The sequence below is a fragment of the Lithobates pipiens genome, unplaced genomic scaffold (assembly GCF_037356315.1).
Source record: "Lithobates pipiens isolate NorthernLeopardFrog02 unplaced genomic scaffold, aLitPip1_a1.2 Scaffold_19, whole genome shotgun sequence".
NCBI classification, from domain to species: domain Eukaryota; kingdom Metazoa; phylum Chordata; class Amphibia; order Anura; family Ranidae; genus Lithobates; species Lithobates pipiens.
The window spans coordinates 372348882-372361128 of record NW_027507764.1 but is presented as its reverse complement, the minus strand read 5'-3'; the positions used below and the strand labels follow the sequence as shown (position 1 = coordinate 372361128).

The following is a 12247-nucleotide window of genomic DNA, read 5'->3' as shown; positions in this document are numbered from 1 at the left end:
CCTGTCCACCCTGTTGAACGCCTTTTCAGCATCAGTAGAAAGCAGGAGACATGGTAAATAGCCGGTTTATGTTTGTGCCCAATGGATCAAGTGGATCGCCTGGTTAGAGTTGTCCCTAGCTTCCCTTCCAGTAATAAACCCCATCTGGTCTGGATGTATGATAGATGGTATTATGGGTTTAAGTTGGTTCGCTAAAATCTTTGCTAATATTTTTATGTCGGTGTTGAGAAGCGATATCGGTCTGTAGTTACTAGGGGCGGTGTGGTCTTTCCCGTCTTTGGTCTTTCCCGTCTTTGGGGAGCATCGTAATATGGACCAGTAGTCCCTCTTTAGGTACAGCGGTACCTGAAGCTAAAGCGTTAAAGTAGGCACACACTGGGTTAGACAATAAAGGGAGGAAGGTACTGTAATAGGCGTTCGTATATCCATCAGGGCCTGGGCTTTTCCCTTTCGGGAGCTTTTTTTACCACTGTTTCCAGGTCCGTCTGGGTAACAGGCATCTCAAATTGTTTGATGGTTTGGTTAGTGAGTTGGGGGGCCTGAGCGTCTGTCAGATATTCCAGGATATGGCCCTGCTTCTGATCTTCCATCGAGCCAGGCAGTGTAGCAGGGACATGGTAGAGCTGGGCATAGTATTCTTGAAAGGCAGCCGCAATCTTAGAGGAGTGAACTACCGGGGAACCCGTCATAGTATGGAGTTTATGTACATGGCTCGAGGTCTGTTGTCTCTTTAGGGCCCCAGCTAGCAGTCGCCCGCAGTTATTCCCAAACTCATAAAATTTGTGAGAGATGTGGCGAAGGCATGCTTGTATCAAGCAGATTGGCGAGCTCCAAAGGGAGGGATTGGTATTCTGCTGCCAGCTCCGAGGTCAGACAACATTTATGTTTGAGTTCTGCAGACTGTATTTTATTTGGAAGGGTTTGGAGATCCCCTTTTACGTGCATTTTTTTAATCATGAGCCCTGGAATATGAACTCCCCTCTGACCACTGCCTTAAGCCCTTCCCATACGGACACCACCCTGCATCATCCATTGAATTCTCGGCAAAGTACAGGGAAATAGACTCTGACATGCTCTTTGATGCTACTACATCATCTACAATCTCATTCAAGCGTAAAGTCCATGACTTAGCATCGGAGAACATCGGGTGTATAGAGAGAGATACCGGGGAGTGATCCGAGAGAGTTATAGAACCAATCGATGCACCAGATAGGGTCTCCAGAAAGAACTGAAATATCAGTAACGGATCTATTTGTGTATACATGGTATGAGTGGCCGAGTAGTAGCTAAAATCTTTGTCGGTGGGGTGGAGTACACTGCAGAAATCGACAAGATGGTGGGAGTGCAGGGATTTTCTGAAGTGTTTGAGGAAAGTTTAGAGCCACAACTCTGCTGCATTTATTAGGCGATCGTAAGCCGCGGACATTGTATGATGCCACTTTCACGGAAGCCATGATGTATGGAAGTCATGGAGGGGTCTCAAGTCCCCGTCAGGAGGGAGACGAGACTTGCAAGTGACTGATCCATAAAGCAAGGCATGCTGAGAAAATAGAACAAATAGAAAACAAAAGTAAAAGCATAGAAAACAGAAAACCATCTAGACATACAATATATTCAAGGGGAACTTTGCCTTAAGGGCATCTCAAAGTATCCAACCACAACTCGTCGGGAATCTCCACTTGGCCTCCTGGCCAGAAATAGTGTAGAGGTCAGCGAGTAGTGTGGGGTCCCAAATATGGGACATAACTCCTAGGAGTTGGCCTATGTGGGGGAAGTGGTACAGCACCAAGTGTGAGCCCGCTAGAGAAAAACCCCAGTATGGCATAAAGATTACAGCAGCATCAAAGATGTGCAAATTCAAATTACCACAGCAGCAGTAAAAATGGAAAGACCCTTGGGGGGTCCCTGTAAAAGGAAACAATATCAAGTTAGACAATTAGTTCACATGAGTCCTTCAGGACCTCCTCTGAGGGGGGGAGGATGTTAGAGAGATTGCGATATAGCCCGGGGGATCATCCCCAGACCTGCACCTGTTCCATCCCCTGTGGCCTGCAGGGCGCCAAGGTTGTGGGCGTGCAGGGAGTGGAATCTCCGGTGAAGACCTGCAGTCTGTAACATCAATGTCGGGTAAGCCCAAGTGTTGCAGGAACTGCGGCAACTCATCTTTATTGCGCAAGATGAACTGGATGCCATCTTTGGTTACTGACAAATTAAAGGAGAATCCCCATCTGTAGACCAGTGTTGCATCCTGAAGGGTCTCAAGTACTGGCTTGAGGGCACGACGTTGCATTAAGGGGCGTCTGGAAAGATCTGGGAAGAAGGACAACTTTATGCCATCAAAGTCCATGTGGCGGAAACCTCTAACGTAAAATATTGTGGTCTATTTCAATGTGAGCAGGTTCTTCATGGCCGAGAATCTGTTTGAAAAGACCTTGCAGGGAAGGAACTATATCCTTGGGAGCAGTAGCTTCTGGCAAGCCTCTAATATGGATGTTAACTGCGACTTCTGTTCTCAAAGTCATCCATCTGGTCTATTAAAGAGTTAATCCGTTGGTCTTGGGTCTTGCAGCATTCGTTAAGTGCTTGCAGGGCAGGTGTAACCACTTCTCACTGTGACTCAAAGTCCTCCACTCTGCCCCCAATGTGTGCTGTATCAGCCTGGAGTGCTTCAATGTCTTGCCTAAAGGCCTTCTCAACCCTGTGGGTGAAAAGCTCCAGATCAGCTTTAGTGGGTATGGAGAGAATAAGGATCCTTGTCCCCAATATCATCTCCCACCGCTGAGTGAGATACTGGGCTGGCTGTGCTGAAGGGTGAGGTGAAGGATGGAGCGAAGGAGATGGGAGATGGGAGCTATGAAGAAGGGATAGGAGAGGCCTGGTATTTACCGGTCGGCACCATCTTGGAAGTCCCTGCTGTGGGGCAGCGAGCCTCTGAAAAAGTACCCAGATCGGTTCCAGAGATGTCTGCCATCTGGATGGCATGATTTGGTGCCAAAATCTCCCCAGGAGAGCTGTTGCAGGTGCGATAGTTGAGGTGGGTTCACGGAGCTCCTCCACCAAGCATCCTCCCATGCTCATGCCGTGGCCACGCACCTCCTGGCTTAAGTTTTGCCTGTGATCTGTACTATTTTTACCATTACATTAAAGGGGTAATTTTTACTGCATTTTCTGTCTCAGTCTGATTCATGGCTCCTGACAACTCCCCATCCCTGGAGTGGAGGCATTACCTTTGTATTACCTTTACTGATCAACCAGTGAATTGCCCTGCAGCCAGGCACACAATTACAGCCACACTTTTCCTCAATAACCAGTCTGGGGGTATTGTTTTTGATGTTTTTTGGAAAACTTGGATAGGGATGAAGGAATTGAGTAGGAAACTATGCACAGGTGGAGGACAGTGATCTCCTTTCTGTAAAGATGAAGCAGAAGTCCTTGCATATAGCAAACTTTGGACTTGGCTTGTAATGGGGCAGTTAGAAGCTGATTTCTTTCTTTAGAGCACCAAAAGCAGAATCCCTTCACAAAGATCTAGATAGACTGAGCTCCTCTGAAGTAGAAGCGCACAAGCTTCTTTCCTTAGAGCAATAAAAGTATAGTCCCTTTACAAGGAATTAGATAAACTGAGCTCTTCAGAACACCAGACGATTGTCAGGGCTTGGCTCAGCAAAGGAAGGGCTGAGTGGGCCACTCAGCAATCGGCTAATTGCCAGCTCCTATCTCAACCACAGTAACTCATCTGTTGATGATATCCTGCTCATCAGTCCTGCCTACTTAAGCCGTCCAGCCCAGATGATCTCTGCCTTTGCCTTGGTCATAACTCTAGAGACACTCTCCTGTGTTCCTGTTAAAGACTTGCTTGGCTGACATTCCTTCTGGCTCCAGATCCTGCTAGCTGTTCCATTACACTCATCGCTGGCTCCCTGACGTTTTGCCTTGTCTGACTATCCGTTCTGGTTCCTGAACTCTGGCTATGTGTTGACTACGTTAACTCTGTTTACCTTTTTTTATTATCATTAAACAAGTGAGATTTAACTGTACTTTTGTCTCAGTCTGATTTGTGGTTTCTGACAGTAGGCGAAGGCCATGAATTCAGAAGATGCAGTCAATCCACTTGTTGGTAATATTTTTTCCAGATTGGATGAGCAAGATCACTGCATGGATCAGTTTGCCATGGCATTACAAACCCTTCTGAGTCGCACGGCTAACCTGGAATCTCCCACTGTAGCTTCTCCAGTACAACCTGTGTTGCAGGCCTTCCCTGCTGCTACACCAGTCTCTGTGCAGGCACCCACCTTAAGTATTACCTCTATAATAGGTTATATCTGGTTTTCCTCCACTTCCTCAGAGATTTGGGGGCGATCCAGTCGATTGCGACGGTTTCTCAACCAGGTTGAGATATACTTTGAGATGCTGCCCAGGCATTTTACATGGACAGAAGCAAAGTAGGATTTGCGTTATCTTTGCTTTCCGAGAGAGCCTTGGCCTGGGAAAACCCTCTATGGGAGACACAAAAACCTGCTGCCAAGTGCCTCATGTTCATCAAACAGAGTACGAGAACTGTTGCCGATTACACCATTGAATTCCCTACCCTGGCAGCAGAGGTTGCTTGAAACAATAAGGGCCCTCATCACTGATTTTTCTCATGGTCTCTCAGATACCATCAAGGATGAGATAGCAGCCTGAGATATACCCACTGAGATGGAGAAGTTGATCACGTTTTCCATCCTCATTGACTCCAGACTCAGAGAAAGACTCTCTTTTAAGGAGCGCTTGTGGAAGCTTTCTGTATATTTGTCTCCAAGCTTTGCAGTCCGACCCTTGCCTCCCTTACCTCCCATGCCTCCTGGTACTGAGTCGGTCAGTGAAGATGAACCCATGCACTTGAGCTTCTGCAGATGAGAGAACCCTTAGGAGAGGGGAGAGATTGTGCCTTTATTGTGGCCAGGCAGGTCACTTATTGAAGTCTTGTCCTATCCTTCCATGGAACACCTGAACCTTAAGGTCCTGTCACAGACAGGCCTTAGGTGGCATTGTTTTGTCCCCAGTTATCCAGAAAGATAAGCCCCTGGTTTTAGTTATTCTTTCTTGGGCTGAATCATCCGTTGAGATACAGGCTCTAATCGACTCTGGGGCTGCAGGCCTGTTAATTGATGCTGCCTTTGTATTGAAGCACTCAATTCCGCTGCAGCTGCCTGACACTCCACTTGCCATTGAGGCTCTTGATGGGAGACCTCTGCAGCCTGTGACTCATGACTCATGTTCCATTGTCCATGGCTGTAGGTCCATGAGATAATCCAATTCCAGGTTATTTCCTCACCTAAGTTTCCACTGGTTATTGGTTATTCGTGGTTATAGAGGCACAACCCCTCTTTTGATTGGCTCTGTGCTGAGGTTCTCTCCTGGTCCCCACAATGCAGTGAGACATGTTTCCAGAAGGTAGTCAAGGTCCTGTGCACTTCTCTCTCCTCCCTGCCAGAGGAGTACCCTGATTTTAGCAATGTCTTTGACAAAGGTCAAGCCTTTAGTTTGCCTCCACACCGGTCGTATGATTGCGCAATTGACCTTCAACCTGGTGCCATACCCCCTTGTTTACCCTTTGTCGGTCTTGGAGGATAAGGCCATGGAGGAGTATGTTGCAGGTTTCATCTGCAAATCCTTGTCTCCTGCTGGTCTGGTTTTTTCTTTGTGAAGAAGAGTGGTGAACTGAGACCTTGTATTGATTATAGGGGTCTCAATCATTTCATAATTAAGAATGCCTATCCGAAGCCTGCCTCTTTACAAAGACTGCTATGCTAATAGGGGTTGCCCGCAAAAATATGACAAGGTCTGGTCCAGCTGGCTGGCTGACGCCTCCACAGCCTCTGACCCGCAGCCTACTTAACAAGTTACCCTTTGCTAGTACACAGGTAACTGCACCAGTGGAAATGTCATATGTCTGAGTAGCGTGTTGTAACTCCAAGTTGTCCTGCTGCACATGAAGTCAGCTATCTGTGGCCATTGAGGTGCCTTAGACTCTTCGTCATATTCTGTATGTACCTAACTGTCTTGTATTACAAATCTGTATACATCACGCCGGTAACTGTAGTCGTGACCAATGTATGTGTTCTTTTTTGTTTTGTTAGTTTGCTTGCTGTTGTTTACTGCATAAACTTTAATAAAAAGATTTGCAAAAAAAAAAAAAAAAGAATGCCTATCCGATTCCGTTGATTACGGAGTTATTTGACTCAAGGGAGCATTGGTTTTCACGAAGCTAGACTTGAGAGGGGCATACAATCTTGTGAGGATTAAGGAGGATGACGAGTGGAAAACTGCATTTAATACCAGAACAGGCCATTATGAGTAGCTCCTAAGGCCTTTTGGCCTTTGTAACGCCCTTGCAGTTTTCCAGGAATTTATTAACATGTTCCTCCGAGATTTGTTGAAGTTATGTGTGGTGGTTTATCGCGATGATATCCTCATATTTTCCAAGTCCCTGGAGAGCCGCCACACAGATTTCTGTCGTGTGCTTCAGAAACGAATGCTGGCCAGGTTAACACAGGTCAAATTTTCAAAGAACTTTCTTTTGAAAATCAGAAAATTTGTGTGTTTTGTGATTCAATGGTGCCATCATTGATTTCGAAATTCGACCAACCAAACCTTCAATTTCGCCTCATGTTCCTACAGAAAATAATTTTCGTGTCTTGGAATCTTCTTTTCTTTCTGGGAATTTTCTTTTCTTGCACATGTGCATTTCTTTTTCGATTACATTTCTCGCATGATTCTCCCATCATTGATTAGAAAATCGTTAGTTTTTTCAAAAAATTTCCAACATGTCCGATTATTAAAATTCAATGGCCGCATGAAAATCGTCCGTTGCTGCAGCCCACTCATGGTGCGAAATTCGTACAAAAATTCTTAGATAAGATTATCGAAAGAAAGTTCTTTCTAAATTCGACCCGTGTATGGTCAGCATAAGAGAGAACAATCTCTATTGTAAATTGGAGAAGTGCAAATTCCATTGGGAACAGGTTAAATTCCTGAGTTATGTCATTTCCACTGATGGTTTTTCCATGGACCCAGAGAAACTTTGGGCAGTCCTACAGTAGCCTGACCCGTGGGTTTACATCATCTGTAGCGTCTTCTTGGCTTTGCCATCTATTATCGGAAGTTTATTCGTAACTTTTCGTCTCTGGTCAAGCCCCTGACTGATATGACCTGAAAGGACGGTAACCCACAGTGTTGGTCTCTGGAGTCCATTAAGGCCTTTGAGAGTCTCAAGACTGCCTTAGTTTCTGCTCCAGTGTTGGCATATCCTGATCCTATGATAACTTTTATCCTTGATGTTGATGCTGCTCAGACTGGATTTGGTGCCTTCTGTCTCAACGCCCTACCTCTGAGAGCGCTATGCATCATTGTGGCTACTTTTCCAAAATTGTCACCTGTGGAGTGCAATTACGAGATTGGTGACAGAGAGTTGTTAGCAATCATTTTGATCGCTAGAATGGAAACCTCGAAGGTACCACTGTGCCGGTTCTCATTCTTACTCACCAAAAGAATCCCACATTCTTGTCTGAGGCTAGATGCCTCTCTCCCAGATGGGCTCTTTTCTTGCCTGGTTTCACTACATTGTCTGATTCTTACCCTTAATTCTTGCTGCTCAGGTTCATGCTCCTCCTGAGAAACCTTGTGACCGCTGCTTTGTCCCAGGGAGTCTCCATATTGCCGTGCTCTGGACTTACCATTCTCCCAAGGCTGCTGGCCACCCTATGAAGAATCAACTATTTTGGGCCAGTTCCCAACAATTCTGGTGGCCTAGTCTACGTGCTGATGCAACTGCCTTCGTAGCTGCCTGTTCCATGTGTGCTCAGAGTAAGACTCCACAACACCTTCCAGTGGGCATCCTACAACCCATACCCAATGGAGAGAGGCCCTGGACCCACCTGTCTATGGATTTCATAGTGGAGTTACCCAACTCCCAGAGCAACACAGTTATCCTTATGGTGGTTGACTGGTTCTCAAAAATGTCCCATTGTATGCCACTTAAGAAGCTGCCCACTTCTAAGAAACTGGCTTCCATTTTTGCTCGAGAGATCTTTCGCTTACATGGGCTACCCAAGGTGATTGTCTCGGACAGGGGTAGTCAGTTTGCGTCCCGGTTCTGGTGTGCCTTTTGTGTACAGTTGGGAATTCAGCTTGCTTTCTCCTCTGCGTATCACCCACAGTCTAATGGGGCCGCAGAATGAGCCAATCAGTCCTTGGAGCAATTCCTACATTGCTATATTTCTGACCATCATAACAACTGATCAGACCTCAGACCTGATCAGTTTGCTCACAATAGTGCCTTGAATTCTGCTTCCTGATTGTCCCCGTTTATGCCGAACTATGGTTTCCAACCTTCCATGTTGCCTGGCTCATTTGTTCCGAAGATTATTCCTGCGTTCCACTTGGGCACAAGTCCAGGAAGCTTTGTGACATGCTAATGATATGTATAGACTCAATGCTGACCGCAGGCGCCTGCCTGCGCCTTTCTACCAGTTTGAGGACAGGGTCTGGCTGTCATCTCGCAAACCTCCGACTTTGTGTTCCCTCTCTGAAGTTCGCATCTCGGTTTATTGGGCCTTTCCATATTTTTTGCAGCATTAACCCAGTGGCTTACGCATTAGACCTTCCTTCTAATATGCATATCTCAAATGTATTTCATGTCTCCTTATTAAAACCTTTGGTCTGAAACCACCTTACAACCTCAGTGTCTCGTCCTCACCCTGTACAGGTTGAGAGCCATGAGGAGTATGAACAACAGTCCATTGTTGACTCCCGTAGGTTCCGTGGGTGCATACAGTACCTGGTGCATTGGAAAGGGTATGGTCCGGAGGAACACTCTTGGGTCTCTCTTCCTCGGGCATACATGCCCCCATCCTCCTCCGAGATTTCCATAGATGGTTTTCCCTCAAACCTGGTGGTCCTCAGAGGGGAATGGGTCATTGAGGAGGGGGTACTGTCAGGGCTGGGCTCATTGACGATTGCTCGGTTCTCAGTGCAGAGGCGCCGGGGGACAGATGCTGCATCCACCTAGTATAAAAGTGCAAAAAAAGTAATCCTTCACTTCTCTTAAGTTCACATCATCTTGACAGAGTGATTGGGAGTCGTTTATATAGAAAGGGCTGTGTGTTAGTTTGGGAAATGTCTGTCAGCTCTGGGGGGTTGCTGCTGACTCAGATTAACCAACCCCCCTCCCACACACACACACACACACACACACACACACACACACACACACACACACACACACACACAGGCTTTCCAGTTCTCCTTGTCATCTAGGAGTAGGACCTTTCACTGCAATACAAATCTTCCTAGCCGAAACTTTGTAGCTTTCCTCCCCAGAGTTCCTCCAGAACATAAAAGCTCAGCTCACCTTCCTGCAGTGTGCTCTGCCTCACGATTCTCCGAGCACACTGCAATGTGAATCAGAGATCACACAGCCAGTGCAGGTCACTATGGGGGAAGGAGAGACAGACACCAGGATCGGAGATTCTAACTATAGTACATACACCGCTGGACAGTATATCTAGTTTATAAGCAATGGCTGCTGCTGTCCCCACTGAACCCTGGCACTGCTGGAACACTGGGCATTTCAGATACACACAAGGAGAGGAGGAGGGAGGGAAGCACTCTGTCACTTTTGCACCCCCACCTCTGCAGCGCCTGGGTGCAGTGCACACTGCCCACCCACCCAGGGTCGGCTCTGTCTAAGATCTCTCATTAGTCTGTACTCTCCAATGTCCAGGGTTGCCTCCTTCCAACTTCCAAGCAACACTTTCCTCCAGGGATAAAAACTCGATCTTCAGCAGACAGCGCCTCAGTCTGCTCTCAGCAGCTTCACCATCCAGGCCCTCAGGTTGCCCACTTGAGGCCTCATGAACAGCAAGTACATGTCAGCGTTGCACTGGAGGGCATCTGCATAGGTCCACACCTATGATCCAAAAAGTTCTCACAGCTTTTCTGGACAGCAGAGGGAGTAAACTGAGAACACTGAGCAGACCTAACTAGTCAAAGCCAGCTGCACTGAGTACAGTGAGAAAATACATTTACCTAATACCGCAATTGCAGCGACACTGACTGCAGTGTGACAGGCTAAATTTACATTTACATTATTAAAATTTACAGCTCCACAAAACACAGTGAGCCAACACTAAATCTATCTATCTAATCCTAGCACCTATCTACATACAAAAGACCTATAGGGTTTCCATCTCATGTAAAACCATAGAGATGGGATACACAATATTAGCTAGGTGATATAGGGTCCCTAAGACCCTACATAAATTGTTCCCTGCTGTGTTGGAGATTTTGGGATGAAGAAGGCTCCATGCTCCATGTTTTCTGGTCTTGTGCAGCTCTTAAGGACTTTTGGAAGCAAGTTAAATAATAACCATGCAAATGACAGTTGAAGCTGCAGCTTTTCTGCTTCACCTAACCCCTATGTCACTGAAGCACTAGAAGCATTCTCTACTGATCAATTTACTCAACGCTGCAAAGGAGTGTATTCCAATACAGGGACCCTGGATCTCCCCACCTTCTGGGCTTTGCCTGCCCAGGGATTAATGAGACTCCATAGATATTCAGGCTTTGGCCTCTGTTCCTCCACCCTCTAAGGCCACGTACACACGGGCGGATTGTCTGCCCAACTTAGTCCTTTTTCAGCGGACAGTCTGACGGACTTTGTCTTTCGGAATTTCCGTAATTTTGTCCGTCCAAACTTGGTTTCAGCGGACAGTCCGCTCGTGTGTAGGCAAGTTGGACGGACTAAGTATGGCGCATGCTCAGAAAGGATTTACACGGCCGAAGGTTGCATTGCAGTGTATTGGACGTCGTTTTTCTAGTCCCGTCGTACGTGCTGTACACGTCATCGCGCAGGTTTTCAGCGGACTGTCTGTTCATCGTGTGTGGTCAAGTCCGTTCATTCAAAATTTGGACGGACTGTCTGTCGGATTGTCTGACGAACTTAGTTGGGCAGACAATCCGCCCGTGTGTACGCGGCCTAAGTTACAGAACTATCCAGCAAATTCTGAAAGCTAGGGGGAAGTACCCTAGACCCAGCCCTTGGAGATCTGCACAGCTAACACAAATTAAACCCAACCTCTCTACATAAATGCACTCTAGATTTAAAATACCTACATTTTTAAGGTTTAGAAAGTCATATTTATATTTGTAAATACTTTTGATACCTTTTTTTAAATAATATGTCAGTTTGCAATTTATGTTTATTGATTTTATAGGAACGGCTGTATGTTTTTCTATGTATTTTAGCATTGTGCGTTGTACAAAACACAACTGGAGACTGGATGTGAGCTCCATGAAGTATGTCAACCCACCAGACAGCTTCTGTCAAGAAGAACTAGGTAAGCAAACAATAACAATGATAACATTTCTCCAACATATAGGATTTGTACAGCATCTAAATAGCTTAGTTAACAGCGACTTTACCGATAAGATTTTCAGTGTCCTATGTAGAATCCTAAGATACACCAAAAAATAAATATGGCTCTGTACCTTTCTTTTCAGTGGAAAATAATATATCTTCCCTTTATGACATTTTTCCTTTTCCTGAAAATGTTAATTGCTGTAGTTAAATAAGAAAACCATATGTTAAAATGAAAGAAAAAACAAAAATACTCAAGAGCAAAAATAGATAAAAAATAAATAATAAAAAATAAAACTGAAACTGAAACTCAAAGAAAACAGCTGCAAACACTCCCAACAGGTCAGCCAGCCAAAATTAGAATTAATATAATAAATAGTGTTGCGTTATCTTCAAACAAAGTGCCAAGTGCCTAATAGCAAAAGATATATGAAATTATCCAAATAATTAAATATATTCAATTATCCCAAGAAAGCTAAAGAATATAATAAACTTTCTACAATATGAACACAACAACAAAGTGCTATGTGCTAAACCAAAGTGCTAATTTAAAGGTGCCAAGTGCTAAACAGGTCCTTAATGTTATAATCTTATAAATAAAGGATAACAAGGGGAAAAAAAACAATGCCTCCCAGGATTACTCCAATCCTCTTGTGATCAAATAATGTTAAATGTGAGAGTTACCAAAGTGCCCAAAAAAAAAAAAAATTATATATATATATATATATATATATATACACATACACACACAGATTATATATATATATATATATATATATATATATATATATATATATATACATAAATTAAATAAATAAATAAAAATACATATACAGTGCCTTGCAA

General features: G+C 45.0%; 1 protein-coding gene across 3 annotated transcripts in view; it reads left to right on the top strand.

The window, feature by feature from the left end:
- Positions 1–12247, top strand: part of LOC143996967 (cytidine monophosphate-N-acetylneuraminic acid hydroxylase-like) — a 399676-nt gene that overhangs the window by 103739 nt on the left and 283690 nt on the right. For all 3 annotated transcript variants that reach the window (XM_077492297.1, XM_077492296.1, XM_077492298.1), the window contains exon 3: positions 11290–11381. In XM_077492297.1, the coding sequence (XP_077348423.1) occupies positions 11290–11381 (92 nt within the window). The remainder of the gene's footprint in view (positions 1–11289; positions 11382–12247) is intronic.